The following is a 20,364-nucleotide window of genomic DNA, read 5'->3' on the forward strand; positions in this document are numbered from 1 at the left end:
TATTGCTACGCAAGTCACCCCGATGTGAGCCAAAGCGCGCACAAGTCCAGGGTCCTACACGGATCTCGAAGGGATTATGCTAAGCGTGCTATCACTAGGTCAACAACAACAGAGATCGATCTAAGAAGATCCGTTCTGACAGGCTGGGGTCTGAGGGCACAGGATCACAGGTGTTATAGTCCCCAGCAGAACCTGAAACGACAGTTGAATGCAGAGATGGAGGAACACGAGGATATTTATGTAGGTCATTACTGATGTACGGAGTGCTCCATCCATGTATGCAGGAATTATGTAGGAGCAGCGGCTGACGTGGTAGTTTTCCTAGCCACAGGAGCATGCTGGTGTGTGTTGTTAATTGCCATAATGGAATCCGATCATGCACATAAACTGGGGAACTGAAGCACTTGCTTAGATACTAAAGTAGTATCTTAGTAGGAGTGTTATTCTCCTCTCCATCCCCTTCCTTCCCTTGCCCACTTGTTTACTACGCTCGGAGTACTCCGTCGACATAATACCTACAGACGGGACTATCGGGTAGTTGTATTCCGTAATAATATAACGAGCTGTGATCCTTGCACCTCGGCGGCTGCAGCTGGGCCACTAGCGTGCACGATCCTACCTCAAGACTGGATAGTAGCGAGGATGGGATCTGATTCCCGAATCTGCGCTGGCCTAATGAAACAAACCAGGGATCTTCAGCTCCCCCTTCCCGAGTTCCCTAGGAACCTGTTGGTCCAGAACATCGTATAATAATTAACTCCTTGAGGACACTCTTACTCCTCGCCATCAGATCGCCTCCCTTTGGAAAGGGGCCTGTTAGCTAGGATATTCTTTTCTCGTCCACTTCAATTCAGTCTTTCACCCTTGTGCTACTCCTTGCCAGTTAAGTTATTCTATGTCATATCCTTCTGTGGATGCCTTGTAGAGAGCTCAAATCCACACGAGGTAGATACTCCGGACTTGGAATCGAATTTGCTGAGCTTGGTTTTTGCATGATGCAATCAGACCGCAAGTGCCATCCGAGCCTAGTACCGATCAGGCTCCGCGATTCCGTACAAGTCATGGAAACAATGGGTCCATTTTGTAACACGGCTAAGCCAACATGGCTGTCCCCACTTTGCACTGTAGCTCTCGGCTGGCTGGCGAAGTCACAATCGTGATAATAAGTAATATTCATATTATATTCATGGCTTACGCAGGACGGGTAGGACGGAGCCCCGTATCCCTAGTTACTGCGCTCTCAGCTTAGCCTGCTGAGTGCCCAGAAGGGCAAAGGGAAGGCTAAAGCTTGAAGAAGCGGGCGATCTCTGGAAAACCATCATCGGCAGAAACCATCTGGTTCCTGAGCTTTCATAAACCGTCCGGTTCCAAGGCACGGGACCGAGAGGAACAAGCGGGATGCTACCTAGGTAGGCTTCTCCAGCCTTTGCCTCTTTCAGCTATCTTTTTCATCTTTACCCATCTTATCCGTCCAAGTTTCCGATCTAATTTAAAATTTCCCATTCTTTCCTCCTTGCTGACCCTCTTTTGCCTTCCGCTCCTCCCAGAAATGACGACATAGAACACTGGGAGGAAAATATAACGAACCCACTACTCCGTACGGTCGCATCTATTTTCCGAGAGGTAGCTTACGGGAATTTTTTTTGTACGGTGTGTACGGAGTATCGCATATAGACTTTTGGGGTCATCGCGATCATAAGCCAAGCACAAGGAAGAGGAAGAGATGCCAGAGCGACGACTAGTGACACTTGTAGTACGGAGTATCTCTGTCTCATGTGTCAAACTGCCAGGTCAACGGCGTGTAGTAAGCTTATTTCGTAGTTAGACACAAAAGCAGATCGGGATGATAGATCCAATTTCTCGGAGAGGAACGTGGACCGCGAGCTTCGAAAAGCAATTTTTCCGGCCGATGGCCGGGCTGGAGCCCTTGGGTCCCCATTTTTAATAAGTTGTTGTTGGGCCAGGCCAAGGCTTTGTTAGTTTGTTTGTTGTATTTTGTTATTGTCACTCAGGCTCTGGGCCTGTGTACGGGTACGCAAGACCTTCCCCTAGTACCATGATTATTTCGATTCCGATCGAATCGTGAGATCCGATCTGTAGTAGCTGTGAATAATATTTCGATACTATTCAAAGGCCCCTCTGCTTTCCTGCTCTAGTTGCAGGCTTTTTTCTACAGTTAGTGCTTTTGTGACGCTCGCTGCTTTTTATTTGTTCTGTCCTGCTGCCAAAAGCCGTCATTGTTTTCGACCAAATGTTAGTCGGTCTCTATGTTTCAGATTATAATTTCGGCCCTCCTTGGGTGAGAGAGAGACCCTTGCTGGATGCACCACTTCCTTTGGTGGGTGTGAAACGATCAGAAGCAGGAACACCCGGCGGCCCTTGCCTCCAAGACTAGTTCTGCTGAGGGATTATCTACTCCGTTCTTAGTCGCCCAGGTGATACTGAGGGGCAATCCCGTGTACCTATGCAGGCATAACCCTGTCCAACTCTCCGTAGGATCTTCATCACTGGAGGCCTGGGATGGGGTACGCAGCGCACTGGAGCTTGCTACTGAACTTATCCGCATTTAGCACACTGGGTGGACAGGATATGCCGCCCGATCCCTTGATTGGATAAACTAGCCAGGGTTGCACGGCTCCATGAACAGCTGTCCGGACGCGATCTTAGGAAACTCAAATCGACCATCCTTGCAATGCCCTATCAATGGAAGTTGTTTGATCCCGCCAGAAACCGAGCGCGTGCAGTAGTCAGGTCATTCCACCCCTACTACTACCTACCTACCTAGCGCTTGCTCACCTCTGATCTTGTTCGAAAGTAGGCGACTATTGCCCATGGTGCAGGTGACTTTTCAGAGCATCCAAGTTTGATCGATACAACATACGATACCGACTTGTGGGCACACCGGTATGCAATACTATCGCGCACCTAACTCTAGTACTCTGCTCAGTTCTCCGACTAAATTTCCCAACGCTGCATTCGGGTATTAAGTCGTAAGTCTGTGGCTATCGAGGGCCTATGGGGCCGTGAGCTGGCAATGTTGATGCTAGTACGGAGTACTACTTCACCGACTACGCGGTTCCACCGAGGCGGTAAAGCCAAGCAGGATGATATAATCAGGTCGTGCAATCTTGACAGTGGCGTAAAATGACCGACAAGGAAATATATCCAGCCTGTTGGATGAGATGTGGAAGATAGCCTGGCATCAGCCAGCTGGGTGTATTGGAGGCCAGAGACAAAAAAAAGCATTCACCGCAGTGAGTACCCTTTTTGCCCCGCTCGAGACTTAACAAACTATGACCCGAATAATTTAACTGTATTCAAAGAGTATTATTCTTCCGTTGGTACAATAGCCGGCAAGTTTAAAGCTACTGTGATCACAATCAAAAGGAAAGCAAGGTAGAATTATTTCCTAGATGAAGGCATCGTATGCTCTGGTCTGCCATGTCAAGCAGCCCTAATATTCTTTGGCTTAATAATGTGCCTGGATTGGATTGCTTGGTCCTGGCACCATCTTTGACCTCTTCTAGCGACGGCTATGGTATCTAACTTAGTGTCATAATCTAGCTCGACTATCGCAGTCCTGGTATCTACTTACGAGAGCGCAGAGACCCTGCCGTGTGACTAGTCCTGAGTAGCCATAGTCGAAGTTGTTCACCCCCTGTATCAAGCCTTGTGTTGGACTCTAAGCTGTAGTGCAGTGATCAACGTGTCTAAGAGCTCAGGTAAGCCCCCAAGAGGCAGTTATACCAAATATCAATATCGAAACAGGAAATATTCATCTCTTGTCGCTTGATCATGAACACGGGCTTCTAACATCACGTTTATGAACAGTAGCCGATAGATCTCCTAGGATAGCCTTTCACGAGGCGAACTTTTTCTATAAAAAATAGTAATAGAGCTTTATCTTGATATCTAGTGAGGTGCTCCAGTATACATCGGATTTGTCGTCTGCGGCTGCACCCATATGTTTATCTTTTACACAGAGATGTCTTCTGATAATCACAAATTGCATCCAGAATTTCTCGACGCATTGAGTGATAAGTACCATTCGTCAGTCTCCCAGCTGGGGTTAAAGATATATTGGCATCGACATGCACACTCCAATACAAGCTTTACTCTTCCATTTTGGGAGCCTAGGTAAACCTTGCGTTATCACTTTGATGAGAAGTGGACGGCTATAGGAAATAGGGTGCCAGAGTTGCAATAAATGCTAGAGACAAGATCTCTAAAGTGCTTGAATGTTTCGAAGAAGGCGTACTGGCTGTTTCAATAGTATAACTATAAGTCATAAAGACTCATCCCAACTTTCTAGTCTTGTTTCTGACAAGATGGTTCATTCCCATAGGAAGTTGCCACGGCTGGTATCTCGTCGGAGTACAGCCAAGAGCAGCAAAAGTGAGATATAAATGTAGGGTATAAGCGCAGTATTCATCCCGTTGTGCTTCGCTCACGGACTGATGACACTTGTATCTATGTACTCCGTACATGTTCATCCATAGCTGCGCCACTCAAGATGGGGGCAGTGGGTCTCGTGAGCTGTCAGCTTGATTATGTAAAATACCCCATGCCTAACTAACTAGCGGTTACTTCTCCAGATTCCGGAACCCCTTTCCCCAGCAACTTAAGCTACCCGATATCATCGGCCGTACTAACAATTTGGGACGTAGGTACGCTTGGGATGGCTCTTATAGATACCCATACAAAAGCTACAGGACCCTAAGCCATGAAACACAGGGATGAGAATGAGCCGTCAGACCCCAATGCTCCTTTGCTCCCTTCGGAGCCTCTGATAGACCATGAACCCCAGCATGATGACGGCAATATCGACTCAAACCAGACAAATGGCTGGTTTATATATGCTCTGACGTTTTCTGCGGGGATAAGCGGGCTGTTATTTGGTTACGAGTATGTACAATCCTGACCGTCTACCTGCCGACAACGGACTTCCCGATAGAGACTTGAATCCTGTCCTCTCTGTTACTGACACTCGTGCTTGAAAGTACAGGAGTCATTTCCTCGACTCTAGTGTCGATCAAAGCCGACCTTTCCAATCGCAATCTTAGCACTCTGGACAAAAGTCTAGTAACGTCTTGCACGAGCCTGTTCGCTCTCGTTGCGAGCCCGCTGGCAGGGATCTTGGCGGACAACTTCGGTCGCAGAAAGGTTATCCTTGTTGCAGATGTGCTTTTCGCCCTGGGCGCATTGATACAGGCTGTCACCAGCACAGTATGGGGGATGATTGCTGGGAGAAGCATTGTTGGCCTGGCCGTTGGCGGAGCAAGCCTGGTGACTCCATTGTATGTCTAAACCTCGCTGAAGGGTCCCCAGGGGACGTGCTATGTAGGGGAAGAAATTCCGACCCGTCATCTAACCTTTGGCAGATATATTTCTGAGCTGGCACCATCCCATGTTAGAGGAAGACTCGTCACGATCCTCAGCCTCTTCATCACAGGCGGACAAGTCGTCGCCTACATTGTCGGCTGGCTGTTTTCTTCTATATCTGGAGGCTGGCGCTATATTGTTGGCCTTGGGATGCTGCCTGCAGCCTTCCAGTTTTTCATTGTTTTGGCTTTGCCAGAAACCCCCCGATGGCTGGTGCAGGCAGGGTTCGGAGAAAAAGCTACAAGTGTCCTTTCCAAAGTCTACGGGGGCGACCCCGACGGCGATCTCATGGCCAAGAGGGTTATGCATGATATCCAACGAGAAGTGGCTCAGGAGGAGGAACAATTAAGTCAAACGAACAACCCTTCCACAGGCAGTCGACACTGGCTCGATAATATTACACAGTGCGCTCGAAGTCTAGTCCTCGTCGGTGGAAACCGTAGGGCCTTGATAATAGCGGTTATGCTGCAAGGAATACAACAACTATGCGGGTTCAACAGCCTCATGTATTTCTCGGCGACAATATTCTCAATGCTTTCGTTCTCATCACCGACTCTCACATCATTATCGGTGGCAATGACCAATTTCTTATTCACCTTGCTTGCGTTTGCTCTTATCGACAGAATTGGTCGGCGCCGCATTCTTCTTTACTCAATACCAGTCATGGCCCTGTCACTTTTGGCTTGTGCTTTAACGTTTGCCTCGATTAACATGCCAAAGCCCGAGTCGAGAGTCCGAGCAGAAGACGTCACAACTAGTGGCTCCTTACTCCCTGTCACTATTCTCATATGCCTCACTGTCTACACGGCATCTTACGCGTTTGGCCTAGGCAACGTGCCCTGGCAGCAATCAGAGCTATTTCCCTTGAATGTGCGCTCCTTAGGGTCAGCACTCGCTACCGCTACGAATTGGGGATCTAACTTTGTTGTCGGTCTTACATTTTTGCCTATGATGGAGTGGTTATCCCCCGGATGGACATTTGCGGCCTATGCGGCTGTTTGCGTGATCGGTTGGTTCGGCGTTTGGGCTATCTATCCCGAGATGAGCGGGCTCCGCTTGGAAGAAGTCAAAGAGCTTCTAGCAGATGGCTGGGGAGTTCAAGAAAGCCTAACGCGGCGTCGTAGCCGTCATGATGTGGCCTAGAAGGCTATTTTCCATGAGGGAATCCGTCTTCATGCATTACCTGTGTGATCTTCCCTGTGAAATTATAGACTGATATTGCAAACTTACTTGACTTCCGAAACCTATGCTGTTAGTGGACCAAACCGGGTTGGTCACGTTCGCCAGCCTATAGAAATTCATACTCCAGTATCTGACTACTTCTCTATATACTCGGTTCACTAGTAAGGTCTAAAGCTTCAAATCTGAATTGGCAGAGAGTAGACTCAGCCGATTCAAATATCCGAAGATCATGAACCCAGAGTACTCCGTATGGTAAGCTTAAGCGTGTATATGGCCTTGGACTAACACTCAATATCGCCGTGCTCAAGCGAGGATAGGCAGAGCGAACAATGTTACCGTCTTGAGCTGATCATCTAACAGTATCCTCTCACATCTCACTCACAAGGTAGAGCCACTATCTTTGATCATATCTCGTGACTCTGAATTTACCTCTGTCTCTGAGAGATCCTAGGGTCCCACGCGCGTCGGACTTCTCATGCATTTCGCCGTACATGCATGAGCGAAGTTTCCCTAAGTTTCTTCTCATATACCATCAACACATACAAGACGACATCATATTATCATACTGCACGAGGATCAACTTGCATGAGACCAACAACGATGAGCCCCCAAGGGCCTACCATTGAAGGCGTTTGCCTGTCGAATCCTTTCCTTCGATTGCCGACAGAGGTACCGATTCTCATTATATCCATACGATCATACACACCACTAATGCTTCATCCAGATTATTCAGTACATTGCCTATCTGCTCCCACATGATGTTGACATTGCAAATCTCGCTCAGTGCTGTTCATCACTAGCAGCGAAGACGCTTCCAGCCCAAGCCTCCGTCTGGCGAAGGCGCTTCAAGGATCTTTACGACGTCCCACAGCACTATCCCTCAAAGGAGATCAAAATCAGATATCAGATTCGCGCCATTGTTCTCTCGAAATCGATCAGTTTTTGTCATGGCCAGAAAGAGAAGCAGACTTTCTGGCTAGAGGTAATGCGAGACATGATTTTGGAATCGAACAAGCAATCACCATCCAAAAACTTTGAGAGAATTCGATGCCTTCTATTTAATTCCAGTTTCCTGAGCAGGCCGGTTAGTGGCTACGGCCTGAAGGACGCCGGCCGGCCTTCAGATCTTTTCTGTGCGATTCAATTGGTAGGCATCACGGTAGTTTGTTTAGAAGACGGTGTAGAAGCTGACTTTCGATAGTGTCTCACTGAATTAGCACTGGATCCTGTAATGTCTGTCCATTGCCTCAGAACGGACTATGACATTGGCGCGGTTTACACTTATGGCGTCGAGTCCGGCATACCTGTCGTGCATTCGAACAAGCTCAACCTAGAAAAGATACTCCACATACGCAATTTCTGGATACGCCATCTTCTCAATCCCGCCGAAGCGACCTTTTGTGCTTCTTACTCTAGCTTGCCATTCTATCACAGGCCCAGACCATGGGGCGAGGCTGCACCGCTTGAAGCCAGCTCCCCCTGGCTAGGATATTATTGTTGGTTGCCCTCCAGTTACTCGACTACCGCATGCCAATATGGCGGGTATTAACTTGCAAATATGTAGCATGTATTCACCCGTATCCAGGGTTGCTAAAGGATCTCGAGAACCGTCAGACATGCGCAGACCTAGACACTCATTGGACACAGGTTGGGTTCATGGTAAGAACGTCAAATATCAATGAGAACTGATGCAGAGCTAATCTATCACCTAATGCGCAGTCTCTTCAAACCAAACCAGATCCTAGCCGTCTGAACTGGCCACCGTTATTTGAAACGATCATACCGGTTAATCCCTTGAACTCCCAACGATCATATTTCCGCGGAATTCAGAAATCATCCGGCTCTGTCGATGAAGCGCCATGTTTGGTGCGAGGTTTCTGTGAGCCAATTTCCATAGCTCAGGGTGGTTTTCCTGGCTGGTGTCGTATTTGCTTTGTGATATATGAGCGAGACCCTGCTGATATACCCCCTGCTCCTGCATGTGATGTTACAGAGCCTGAAGCAGACGACTATGCTTGGCTCTTCCAGGAAGGATGGCCGCCTTCGGACCTAGTGACTGAGTTCTACTGGATTCGTGGTTATGAGGGCGTGATTCTTCCAGGGGGTAGGATCATGATAGGAAGCTGGATAGACATGATTGACACGGCGGATAGGGGCCCCTTTATTTTTTGGAAACGATGACTAATTTTTACCTGTTTTTGAGCTCATTTTGATTTTTCACGAGCAACGTCTGGGTCGGATGAAGTACATGGAAGAAACCAAATTTATCCGTTATCGCACAGAGTATGAAAGAAGAAAGGTAAAAGAAGTGAGAATTTCAAGCCTACTCCTCAATATCCTTTACCTTCTCCCATTGCCCCTTGAGGTTCTCTTTCCACAGGCTGACCTTGTTATCGCCGCCGCTGACGGCAAGAATGTTTCCGCTAGGGCTCCAGCTGACCCGCCAGAGGACAGTATCAAACTCGAGTTGCTGGCTGGTCCACTGGCCAGGGTTGGATGCGTCGGAGGTCCAGATCCGAACTGTTTTATCTTGGGAGGCAGAGGCAATGTAGGACTTAGAAAGAATGCTAGGGGACCAGGCGACGTCTCGAACCCAGTCGGAGTGACCTTCCAAAGTCTGCGTGAGGTTGTAGGTCTTGGTTTCCGGGCTGTAGTGGTTCATAAGGTCAGCATAGTCCCTCTGACAAGATACCAGTGCACGACAATTCATGGAGCGTACCTGTAGTCCCAGATCTTCAGCAGATTATCACTTCCGCCGGTGACAAATCTCCGCTGTTGACCCGATCCGGGGTTGGCGCTGATCAAGCTGCCAGGGGTGGCAGCAGGTGCCCAGCTGATAGAGTTGACGCCCATACCGTGGGCGTGGAAGATCTGGTGAGTCCAGCTGTTGTCTCGGAACTCGAGAACGCTGACATGTCCGTCCGAAGAGGCGCAGGCTAGAAGGCAGCCACTCTCGTGCGGAGCCCAGGAGACCATGTTCACGGAGGCAGTGTGGAGAGAGAAGTCGAACACCTTCGTCCAAGCGCCGCCACCAACGGGTGACGTAGCGTTCTGGTGTTGTTCGCGCCAGATGAGTACCTTTCCATCGTACGACGAGGAGGCGAGAATGGTTCCGAACTTAGGGTGCGCCTAGAGAAGACAAAAGTAAGAGACAGATTCTTAAAAGATTGAGCTGACAATGCAAGAAATCATGACATACCCATGCCACGCACCAAACTGCTCCTTCATGTCTATTCTCAAGCGTACCGAAATTAGAATTGATGGCGCGTAATATACCCACACACATATATTGCTCACCCTTTCAAGGTCTCAATCAACCGATGTGTCTCTCCTTCAATCTCAAAGATCTTTATCGTTTTGTCCGACGAGCATGTTGCCAATCTGCGGCCATAGTAATCCAGCCCGGCATCGTGCTATGCGCCGACGTCAGTCTCAGGGGATGGACAAATGCAGCACAAGATTCTTTATCATAATGGCGTCAAGGGTGCAGTTTCCATTCACGTACAATCATCTCATCGTGTCCAGAATTGGTAATTACTTGAGCAGCCGCCTAGATGTCCCCACGTCAGCCATGTTCATAAGCGGACCACCTTGGCTCATGGGGGAGATGTGGACGCACCATTTTGCTCAACTTTCTGCTCAGAACAAGGATTGACTCTAAAGGGAAACAGGGACAAAAGCACGTGGGTGGCCCTGTCGTGAAGTATTAGGGGTCGATTCTGGAGAAGTAGGCGGCGGTGGTGGGCCGAATCAACACGCAACAGGAGAAGCAGCAGTAGCAGCAGCGGCAACGGCAGCAAAACACCGCCAGCTTGTCCGTTTCGCAGTCAGCCGCAGCCCGATCTTATCTTATCGGCTCAGTCAGCCATCTCCAGTCACGCCCCCCGAGCACGTGAACTGGGCCTCGGTAGTCCTCGGTCGCCCTGCCCCGCGGCCTGCTATCCTCCTGTTACTACTCGTACTCGTGCCTTTGCCTCCTCTCGTCCTTGTCTTGTCTTCTGTTGCACCTCATCCTATGTTTGTATCATACATTCTGCATACATAGCACGAAATTGGATACTCATTTACCAAGCGCCTTGCGGATTCTGTCCTCGGCACAACAAGCAACTTAACCCGTCCCATCCTCCCCAGCTCGTGTTCAATTTCGTTGGCATCATGGGTGATGCTCTGTGTGGCCCCTCGAATGCGCTTCAGAATTTTCAGAAGCATGCATCCGTTGATCGTACCCTTCAACAGGATAGATACGTCGCTCGACAGTCACCTTCTCAGGTGAGTCCCTTGCGATCCACAGAACTTTCTGTCTCGTACTCATAAATCACAGGGTTTTCGGTCGCAGAACCCCAATGAAGGTGTACTTGATCCCGAATTTGCTGCTTTTGAGTCCAATCCAGTAGGGGCGCCCCTTCCCGGTATACAACATGCAGGCCCTTTCGTTACACCCGCTCCCCATTTTCCGGTATCAAGCCCGGCAGAGGCGTCCAGCTGGGCGACAGACTTCCAGAAAATGCGCATTTCAGGGCCTTCGCATTCACTCCATCAAATACCGGGACCGTCTATAGCGCCGATGTCGGCCATGTCACAACAAGGCTGGCAGAATGAGTTCGCTAAGCAGCAGCAACAACAACAACAACAACCATCTGTTCGGCAGCACCAACCGCATGTCCAAGGGTTTCAACCTTCCTTTGCACCTCACTATCCTATGCAAGGGGTGCCATTTTCCCCGGTGCAGGAGACAACAACCAGCCAGCAACCATCGGCAGAAGCATTCGATGAATCTGCATTTGAAGCTGCGTTTGAGCAGGCGCGGACAGACATGATGTTGCAGGAAGCCGAGACCACACAAATTCGTGCGGAAGATATTGGGGAAGAAGCTGAGCGAGCTTTTGCTGAAAACACTGAAGAGAGTGTAAAGATTGGATCGGACACTATCCCCCAAACCCACAAGAATGATCCACAGGCACAGGTGAACGATGCAGACGAGCTTGCTCGGACTGCGGGACAGTTGTTAGATAGCGTCAAACACGACCAAAGCCAGAAGTTCAGAGAAAGTAACTTTCTTGCCTTGATGCGCCGCATTCGTGACCGTGAGGTTCACATCGAGGGCGATGAATTTCGCGAAGTCAGTACCAGCAGTCCGTGAAAATATCAAACTTCGGCTGGCGTGGAACGAACGCTGGTATAATCAAGTCTTTGCGCGCCGGCCTTTGTTTCTGCTAATCAGTATCTAGACTCCACAACCACTACACCCAGGCGGCAGATATTACCCGGAACGTCAGAGAGAACAGCAAGGGCGGACAATAGGACACATTGACGGCGATGGCCGCAGTGACGTTACACCCAACGCTACAAGTAAGTTTGATGGCGTGCTAGGGGGCGTATGGCTCTGGGGCTAACCAACATTTACCAAGCAGACACCGCGCTCAGGATTTTTAAGACGAGGGACTTTACTACTCTTGCGAATGGCGACATCTCAATAAGCCCGTCTGCTGGTTCCAATGCAAACGGGGGCTATTCTCTACACGAGAACTGGCATCATGGGGACCGCTGGGCTTGATCGATTATTTAGCCTTCCATCTGTTTAAGCCTTTTGGGGTTGGAGACAGGGATGTCATTGGACTAGGACGGCCGAGGGGGTTACTTTGGGCAATTTATGGTTACGGTTACATTGCACAAGTGCCAATTCCTGCTAGATGGCAGGAATCTCACCCTCATTTTATGGCGTGTCAGGGATTGCGGCCTTGTTTATTCAGATGGCTCTATTCATTCTTTGGGGGCTCGCGAATGCACAGTACTGGGACCCTTGCTCTCTCAATCGACACGTGACCCTATTCTGCCTATTGATGAAAGAGAACAATACCACAGCTAGAGCATGTTGATTCAGGGGGCTGGTGGCATTGTTGCAGGGCAATGCTCTCCCAAACCGGTGATCTGATGCATTTCTGAGCTATTCTGGCGCAATGCCATGCTGTCTTAGCCTATTAGCGGACAGTGTTGGGAGACAGTTGGTTTATTGATGTGCCCTTTCTTCTCTGATAGACTGCTTTATGATGGCGCTTATTTGCCTCAATTGCATGCTATTGTTCTCACAGTAGTCGTCAATTCCATCCCGACGCGCTGTTCGACTACTATTTGATTCTCTTCAAAGCTGCTCCTATAGAATAGTCAATTCGCCACAACGCTCCTCTCTCGCTCACACCCAGTCGTCACATATACCCTAGCGTTTCTATCACTTCTAGCGCTTACTAGACCTGCCTTGACTTGCAATGCTTCCACCACCCGAGTCCACGCTCCATGAGATTCACAAGATCGCCGAGCCACATACTGGTCCCGAGCATCCTGACACCGTTACACCTCCACCTCCCTACTCCCCTCCCCATCCCAATCACAGCCCCCCAAAAGAATCAGACGGCGTAAATGCACCCCAATGGATGACACCCCATCCCATCACCATCAACATCGACGCTTCCGTCAGCGTCCTCGGAAACGCAAACAGCATCCTCATCCCATCAGTGCCAGCAACAACGGCAGCAGCAGCAGCAGCAACAACCTCATCATCATCACCACCACCACCACCACCAGCGCCATCTTCATCAACCGCCATACTACAATCAGCCCAGCGACATCGACAGTCTAAACTAACAGACATGGCCACATCCATTATCGTCGCTCTCCATCGCACGGGCCTCCTCAATCCCACTGACAATAGTGGATCCGTGCCGTCTGTGAGGCTCAATATCAATACCGGGATTAAGATACAGGGCACGAGGAATGTGGTTTGTGTAGGTGGTGGGGTTGTGGGGAGGAGGAATCTGATAGAGCCTGGGGGTGAACGGGGGGAAGAGCGTGTTGGTCAAGTTGGGAGGAAGAGACGGGCTGAGTCGGTAAGTTTCTGTCTTGTTACTGTGTTTTGTTTTGTTTTGTTTCTGGTTTTCGTATTCTCCTTTCTTGGGAAGGGCGGAGGGGGGGGTTTTGGGGGAGGGGGATTCCTGAATGAGAAAATGATGAGGCTTATATGTTGTTTGCGAATTCTAAATTCATGAACCTAGTATATCAATACTAATATCATTTAGGAACCATTCGAATCATGCACTGGGAAGAAAACACGTTCGTCTCTTAGCGGGGAGAAGTGAATCACGATCTTTATGCATTTCTTTTCTTTTCTTTTCTTTTCTTTTCTTTTTCCTGCTCTAATTAATTCCCTGCTTGTTCTGCTATGATACGGATTGATCTTTCTCGGTTGAGCCTGTATATAGGCCCTACTACTAATGTGACGGGTGGTGAGTGTGAGTAAAGTGGACATGCATACATATATGCATGGAGGAAACTAATGACGAATAGACAGATAGAATAGTAATTCCTCGTGGTAGGTTAGTCTGTATGTCATAGATGCAGTTGTTATGGTTATTAGACTGAATGGGTTTGCATTTTCGTTCAATTTCTCTTTCTTTTTTCATTATGCTCGTGTGTTTCGGGAAATATATAATAATGAAATATAAACTATACACCACCTTCATACTTAGTGTACTGTTCCGTTACCCATGATAGATAGAGTAAACAGACACACAGAAATAAACAAACAGAAACAGAAACAACAGCGAACAACAGTAACTACTAAGAAACACTAGCCCGGCTACTCGTCAACGTCATTCCAACTTGAGCTATCACAGGTCAACCCATGGTCGACGAACTCTAGTACATGGTTTAAGGATGAAAGGCGTCGCCGCCAGCCGTCACGCAATCCTGCAATGCCATAGCGTCTTCGAACGAACCCTGGGAGGTAGATACGCCGCTGCACAGACCCCCAACTAGAGTGAGGAGGGTGGAGGAACTGCTATTGTGTGTGTGTGTGTACTGATTGTCGAGAACACGGGTCTTTGCGCGACGTTGAAACGATGATATGGGTAATCACAGGATCTGATCATAGTAGAAGAAGAGGAAGCACAACGGAGGTATAATAGAAGCTAGATTTTTATCCCACGACTAGGATATGTTGATTACAGCACGTAGTAGTCAGTGCTTCATATTCCACCCTTGTATTCAAGTACGCCCGGGACAGTTCTTTCGTACAAGCAAGGCAAGAAGATCCTGGAAAAGAAAAGAATAGAAAATGGGGTGGACATCAGACAGCCCGGGAAATAGAAAGAATCGCCGATGGTCAAGTAGCCATACAACCGACCGTGTAAACGAGACTGATCCGCCGTAGCAAGGGTAGATAGAATAGAAATTGCTCCGCAACGAATCATATTAGAAGAAAACTGGGAAGCAAAGAGTCAAGAAAATGAAAACGCCTGTTCCCACTAGGGAGAGTCATTAGAGATATCATCAAATCAGATAGTACACTGGCTGTTTTCCGGCATGGAAACAAGGCGGTTGGGGCTTTCCGACGAGGATTCATCACGTCAGGATCGTAGGTGTACTACGAGCAAGCCGGCCTGGAAAACGGATCAGACTCTGTCCTGACCGTGAGGTATCGCGTCAGTGTGGAGTCTCACCTCTGCCGTATAGGTACAGAACGTAGAGACGGAAAATCTACGCGGATTCTTCTGCCCGATCTCCTACCGACCGATAGGCATATCATGACGGTGCAGATCCCTCGACCATTCGGGGGCCACCTTGTCTCGTTCGTACAAAAGACCACAGTTGTGACAGAGTGTCTGGGGGGAACAGCAGTCAGTGAACAGTATTCCACAGAGGTGTTGTATCGCTCTTACCCTTTGGCCTGCGGGGCCATCTCGTACCGCCCAAACAGCGGTACCCCAGACCATGCAGTTGGTGCATCGCCAATTTTGACGTTCCCTATCAGACCAAGGCAGGAGGTTAGTACAGAAAACGTTGGTGAGGAGCCCAAAGGCATGACGAACCAGTCGGAGAGAGTACCACCGCCTCCCCCATAGCCGGCGCCAGAACCAGTGTCGGGGGTCCCTCGTCCACCAGGGGTTCCTCCCCTGCCCAAGGGACTCAGACTGCGGAACCGTCTCTTTCGTTTGCTCCTTTCACCTCGCCCCAGGGGTGTCTCGCTATCGACATCGAAATATCCGCTGCCTTGGCGGGAGGTATCGGGCGTTATGCCGGCAGTGGAGGAAAATCTGGCCGTTTCTCGACGTAGGCGCCGGATCTGACGTTCACGGTCTCCTTCGCGTTTTTCGATCTCCTCCTTGGACAGCGTTTCTACCTTCGGTTCCCATTCATCGCCCAGGCCCTCCGGATCGTAACGCCAACCTGCCTCAGCGCCATTGGCAGCTTGGTTATCGATCTCGTTACCGTAGCCGCCCATGCCGCTAATGAGCCCCCCACTTTCACAGACTTCCTTCTTCAGCTTTAGAACAGCCTCGTAGATGCCATGCGCAATGGCACCGACCCACTCCCCGCCCAAGCCAAGGTCCGCGCACGTAGTTCTGGCGAACTCCTCAGCCATGCCCGGCGGATGCAACAGAGACCATTCAAACTTGTCCGTATACAACTTGTTCTGTAGGTTGATGTTCAAGTTGATTAGGCACCGGTACGCGTCGTCCGGATTCAGAATACTGTCGTTGACAAGAGGCTCTTTGGTCACCGTCACCTGGTTAGCTCTGCTATCAGGTGTTGCGGCGTGGGTAGAGACCGGGGTCGCAGACACATCTCGCGACAGGCCAGCTTGTGGGACCGGAGGCTTTGGCTGCACGCTCTGGAATAACGGATGTAGCGCAACACCGGCATATTCTTCCAACTGTTGGCGGATTTGGTTACTGATGGTCATGGTCATGGCTTGCGGGTTTGGCAGGTCCATATCGCGAACGAATCCGACGGCAAATTCTTCAGGCGTCGCGAGCGCTTCGTGGAGATTCCAAAGGAAGGTGTCCTTGATTCGGTACGCAGGCAGCGCCTCCGGCCGTCTGTATGCGGGCAGGGTAGGGTTGATGCTAGGATCAAGGACAGCTCGCGGTAAAGGGAAAGGCTCTAGAGGTTGATGCGCTGGAACCTCTAGATCAATTCGTATAGGGATCAGGGTGAGGGGAAGCTGCGCTTGGATCTGCAACTGATCGGCGCAACTGTGGTCAGAGAGAAAGGCTCGAGTTAGCACCATGGCAGATATATAAACGCAAGAAGCAGAAAACGATCAAACAGCAGAACAAGCGGCACATACGCTGGTCGCAACATCCTTTTGATCATCCAATCGCGAAAGACCCCTTGGACTTCGACGGGGGCGTGTATCTCTTTCCCCAGCTTTTCCGCCAAAGGAACCTTGTCGAAGGTTGACTCCTCCCGTCGGAGACTTCTTAGCCCAGTGGGCCGCCGGGGTCCTTCACTGTCCTCGAAGTCCTCATCGTCAAAGCCATCTTCTGCATAATTGATCGCGGCGGTTCCTCGCTTCGTCGTTCGCGGCGTTGGGCCAACCTGGCTGGGTGGAATGATTGGGGTAAGAAGCGCATTGCCATACTGGCGCACTCGTGGCGGGTACGATGTGATGTAACCTCTGAGAGGGGACATGTTGGCCATTTAGCTGGTCAGGGACATGTCCCTTTCAGACACTGCGCAAGTCGGTCGGCAGACAGGCAGCGTGCAATCCGCTCGAAGGGAGGGCAGACAACAGAGAAGAAGGTATGCTGATTGGAGAGGTGATATCGAAGGATTGCTGCACTGGAGGAAAGCGCTGGAACCAGGCCGTCACGGGGGAAAAAGCACGGTTGGGTAATTGCACCTATGGATTGAGGAGGCTGAATTGAAGCCAAAGCTCCTCTTTGACGGTGATCGCGGTCGAGCTCCGCCTTTTCTGCTCGTCGCGTTTTGCCAGAACTTCCAGCCCGGCACGCTAGGCCCCTTCCAGTCCGCCCGCACGTGACCGGGCCCCAATGCTCGCTTTGTTTTACAGAGTACAGAGTAAAGAGTACCTGGGGTTGCAGTGATATTCTCTAGTCGCTTACGCAGGATGACAAAATCGGATTATATGGGCCAATGCAGTAAGCCAGCGGCCAAAGCTCAGTACAGGAAGGAAAATTGAGGATACATGAAATCAATGCATGGGGGCCGGCCAGCTAATGGGAAACTATAAACAGGATTACACAGTACCCAATAATAATTGAATACGCCACTCCTCTTGTCTGTCAGGCTGCAAATGCAGACTAGGGATATAGTAGGGGATATCGTGAACTCCGCAAATGTGCACTAGGCAACGCAGGAAACAAAAGTGCTCCTAACAGGGCGAGTCTAATATGCATCGACGGGGACGAGGAAAATGCAATGACAGCGGCGGAGACCAAGTGGATTGGTTCAGAGTAACCGCCTGGAACAGGCTATCGAAGCCCAATTACGCTCTGCAAAGACCGGTTAGACTCCGTACGAGGTCATGCCAACTAGGAGGACTTACCATTTCTAGAGTCCATACTCTACGGATCCATATTTTCACCTTGCCTTCAACACCCTCCACGTCGTCTAGCTCGATGCCCTCCCACCAGCATCTCCTGGCCGGTTTCCTCCAGAACAAGAGAAGCTTTTGAGCCAAGCCAACTGCGTTGTTGTTCGATAGGTCACCCCGAATGTCGGTCCGCAATTTGGCCAGAGCTAGGCTACATATCACCGCCTTATTAGGCTCTGGGGCACGATGGCCCCACCGGTCGTCGCGATCAAACCCGCTAAGATTGGTTAGCCTAACAGGAAATTTATTGAATCCACTCTCGGGATAACAAGTGAGAGAAGGCTCACCCTGCAGTAAGCATCTCGATGAGATGTTGTTCTGTCGAACCGGCTTCGTCGCTTTTCCTCAATCCCGAAAATATCCCGTCTTGTTTCAACAATGCTTTCGCAGCTGCACGCTTGACCTCGATCATCTCAGTGTGGTCTATATCAGGACGGGGTGGTATCGCGTAGAAATCAAGATCCTCGCGCAGAACAATAATACCAGCACGATCCTGGAGCATATCTCTAGCGGTTCCTTGCATGGAATCGGGGGCAACATCCAAGTCAGGAGAGGTCGACGCAGAAGGCGAGGATGACGGGATGGATTGAGCGACCGAGCGGAAAAAGTCTAGCATATACTGTAGAGAAGCCGGGTCGTACTAGAAGCGGAGATATGAGACGTGCTCCGGAAATAAAAGGGCAGCCGAGGTAGAGGACTGGGAAAAGGAACGACTAGTAACTCACGTCGACCGGGTAAATATCGCCTTCATGGAAGGTACCCATGTGACCATCGGGAAGCAACCCATTCGGAAAAAGCGATAACAGGACGAATTCGGGTAAAGTCAGCAGCTCGTCTCGAGAAAGCGTGAACCGAGTTCCTCTGCAAATTCGATTAGAGAACGCGATACCCAGTTTTAGCTGAGACTTAATGGAAAATCCTCACCGGAGATCAAGAGTGATGTGTTCATCCCCGCCAATATCTATAGCTCGAAAAAAGCAGTCAGTCCTGATACTAGCCTTTCAGGGTAGAGGAGGCTAATGGCTTCGTACCCCCTAATGTGTTGATCGGTGGCCCTCCTGTCTGCTGCACCTGAGTAATGATACTCGAAGCGCCTCCTGCTGCAGCCATCACGTATGTGAATGATTCGATGGGACTGGATCCTTCGGTATACGGTGGAGGAGGTTCTCCCTCGTCTGCAGGTTTGCCCGGGGGGTCCGATTTCTGGTCCCGGGAGAACGAAGCCTTGGTTTCCGCGACTAAGGATGAAGAAGGGCTCGGCTCGAGAGACTCCTCGTCGGGCGGCAGAGGAACAGAGGTCGGAGCCGAGGCGGATTCAAGTGGGGAGAAAGTGGCCTTCCCACGATTATATTCGGTCGCAGAAGCGAATATAAGAGACGAAAAGGGTGGAGGGCGCGACGAAGAGAAACTAGAGGAAGCCTCCGAGTACGGAGAATGCGGCGGTGGCGGCGCGGTATAGAAGTCGTCGTCGTCTTCCTCCGCTACGGAGTCTGTCAAATGGTACGGCCGCGCCGTGGGAGGCGAGCCAGAGGAATTCGGTGGCCACGACAAGGTGTCGGGATTTATGTGTCGATGCTTGGAGAAGGCCGTCTTGTCCCTGGTTATTGTTGGGAGCTGCGTGAACTCCACTCAGAGGGCCTTGGCCGGGAGGGAATCCAGACCCCGGGTTGCTCGAGTCGATCAGGAGCCCACCGTCGTGTTTTTAGAAGCGCTCACTCATGGAACTGGTAGGGGGAAGTTGATAAGTCCAACTGAATTCTATCCCGGAGGATATATTAAGTCAAGTCAGAAATGGGAGAAGGAACTATGCGAAGGCGTCAGAAACAAAGAGGGTAGTAGTTGTCCGTGAGGGGGAAGTTCCAGGAAAGAGGAGAGGAGGATAGGAGGAAGCGCTTAGGCGGGCACGAGAGACTGCCCGAGAGCCTGGAATCAGCCGTCCTGAAGGGACGACAGGTCCACCGCGCTCGACTTCGGAGATTGGCTGGTCGCTCCCGGAGACGGGGCCGACGGTGACACCTCGAGGCAAGTAGGAGCTGTATGATCCAGCATGGTGAGCAACCACGCCATCTATCCTGTCATGCTGCATGAAGCACTCTACGATGATCGACATCTGTCTGCTTTCCACTGAGTAACCCGGGCCGTCTGGTTCAGAGATGTTGCCTGTCAAGGTGGCGATCGTTGCACTCTTTGAGTCACATGACCCGCTGCAGCCAGATGGCGGATACTACTACTCATCTGCTGTCCATATTTCAATTACTAAAGGCTATAGAGGGTCTCGGCATATATGCAGGTCACATTGATGTGGTACATCTGCTAGCTCCAATTATACTAATGCAGGCAGCATGGCATCTTACCACCCAAGATACAACACTCGAGCCCAGAAGGCCCGAGAGTATATTGTGATGCTC

At 50.2% G+C, this 20,364-nt stretch overlaps 6 protein-coding genes across 6 annotated transcripts; 3 read left to right on the plus strand and 3 right to left on the minus strand.

The window, feature by feature from the left end:
• Positions 1 to 4,606: 4,606 nt before the first annotated feature.
• BO80DRAFT_396774 (MFS myo-inositol transporter) lies at positions 4,607 to 8,745 on the plus strand (the record flags this gene model as incomplete). Its single annotated transcript, XM_025717357.1, has 8 exons — positions 4,607 to 4,905; positions 5,001 to 5,297; positions 5,382 to 5,475; positions 5,554 to 6,516; positions 7,289 to 7,711; positions 7,766 to 8,060; positions 8,129 to 8,223; positions 8,284 to 8,745. Exons 1-8 carry the CDS (start codon positions 4,724 to 4,726, stop codon positions 8,743 to 8,745), a joined length of 2,811 nt encoding a protein of 936 aa, XP_025580026.1. The 5' UTR covers positions 4,607 to 4,723.
• A 142-nt stretch (positions 8,746 to 8,887) lies between these two features.
• sec13 (GTPase-activating protein SEC13) lies at positions 8,888 to 10,186 on the minus strand (the record flags this gene model as incomplete). Its single annotated transcript, XM_025720716.1, has 6 exons — positions 8,888 to 9,212; positions 9,284 to 9,693; positions 9,764 to 9,794; positions 9,862 to 9,977; positions 10,070 to 10,114; positions 10,184 to 10,186. 6 exons carry the CDS (start codon positions 10,184 to 10,186, stop codon positions 8,888 to 8,890), a joined length of 930 nt encoding a protein of 309 aa, XP_025580027.1.
• A 533-nt stretch (positions 10,187 to 10,719) lies between these two features.
• On the plus strand, positions 10,720 to 11,704 carry pex20 (the record flags this gene model as incomplete). The annotated part of the gene is made up of 2 exons (XM_025721126.1): positions 10,720 to 10,833; positions 10,886 to 11,704. The coding sequence occupies 2 exons, from the start codon at positions 10,720 to 10,722 to the stop codon at positions 11,702 to 11,704; spliced, it is 933 nt and encodes a 310-aa protein (XP_025580028.1).
• A 769-nt stretch (positions 11,705 to 12,473) lies between these two features.
• Positions 12,474 to 13,760, plus strand: BO80DRAFT_78756 (uncharacterized protein). Its single transcript, XM_025724783.1, has 2 exons — positions 12,474 to 13,445; positions 13,635 to 13,760. The coding sequence occupies exons 1-2, from the start codon at positions 12,828 to 12,830 to the stop codon at positions 13,692 to 13,694; spliced, it is 678 nt and encodes a 225-aa protein (XP_025580029.1). The 5' UTR covers positions 12,474 to 12,827; the 3' UTR covers positions 13,695 to 13,760.
• Positions 13,761 to 14,963: 1,203 nt separating this feature from the next.
• BO80DRAFT_78772 (putative RSC complex subunit Sfh1) lies at positions 14,964 to 17,291 on the minus strand. The gene is made up of 4 exons (XM_025724784.1): positions 16,688 to 17,291; positions 15,426 to 16,592; positions 15,276 to 15,360; positions 14,964 to 15,218 (listed from the first exon to the last, which is right to left on the minus strand). The coding sequence occupies exons 1-4, from the start codon at positions 17,038 to 17,040 to the stop codon at positions 15,120 to 15,122; spliced, it is 1,704 nt and encodes a 567-aa protein (XP_025580030.1). The 5' UTR covers positions 17,041 to 17,291; the 3' UTR covers positions 14,964 to 15,119.
• A 263-nt stretch (positions 17,292 to 17,554) lies between these two features.
• BO80DRAFT_430899 (putative general stress response protein Whi2) lies at positions 17,555 to 20,066 on the minus strand (the record flags this gene model as incomplete). Its single annotated transcript, XM_025720717.1, has 8 exons — positions 17,555 to 17,587; positions 17,909 to 18,173; positions 18,244 to 18,596; positions 18,682 to 18,817; positions 18,881 to 18,917; positions 18,988 to 19,553; positions 19,673 to 19,680; positions 19,782 to 20,066. 8 exons carry the CDS (start codon positions 20,064 to 20,066, stop codon positions 17,555 to 17,557), a joined length of 1,683 nt encoding a protein of 560 aa, XP_025580031.1.
• Between the last annotated feature and the right edge of the window lie 298 nt (positions 20,067 to 20,364).

The sequence above is a fragment of the Aspergillus ibericus genome (genome assembly GCF_003184845.1).
Source record: "Aspergillus ibericus CBS 121593 unplaced genomic scaffold BO80scaffold_2, whole genome shotgun sequence".
In the NCBI taxonomy this organism is placed as follows: Eukaryota; Fungi; Ascomycota; class Eurotiomycetes; order Eurotiales; family Aspergillaceae; genus Aspergillus; species Aspergillus ibericus.

Bases quoted from the DNA above. Each gene is read 5' to 3' on its own strand.
- BO80DRAFT_78756 (XM_025724783.1), top strand. From the start codon at position 12,828: ATGCTTCCACCACCCGAGTCCACGCTCCATGAGATTCACAAGATCGCC. The intron at 13,446-13,634 runs GTAAGTTTCTGT...AATATCATTTAG, and splicing joins GGAAGAGACGGGCTGAGTCG to GAACCATTCGAATCATGCAC.
- BO80DRAFT_78772 (XM_025724784.1), bottom strand. From the start codon at position 17,040: ATGGCCAACATGTCCCCTCTCAGAGGTTACATCACATCGTACCCGCCA. The intron at 16,593-16,687 runs GTATGTGCCGCT...CTCTGACCACAG, and splicing joins AAAAGGATGTTGCGACCAGC to TTGCGCCGATCAGTTGCAGA. The intron at 15,219-15,275 runs GTAAGAGCGATA...TGTTCCCCCCAG, and splicing joins ATGGCCCCGCAGGCCAAAGG to ACACTCTGTCACAACTGTGG.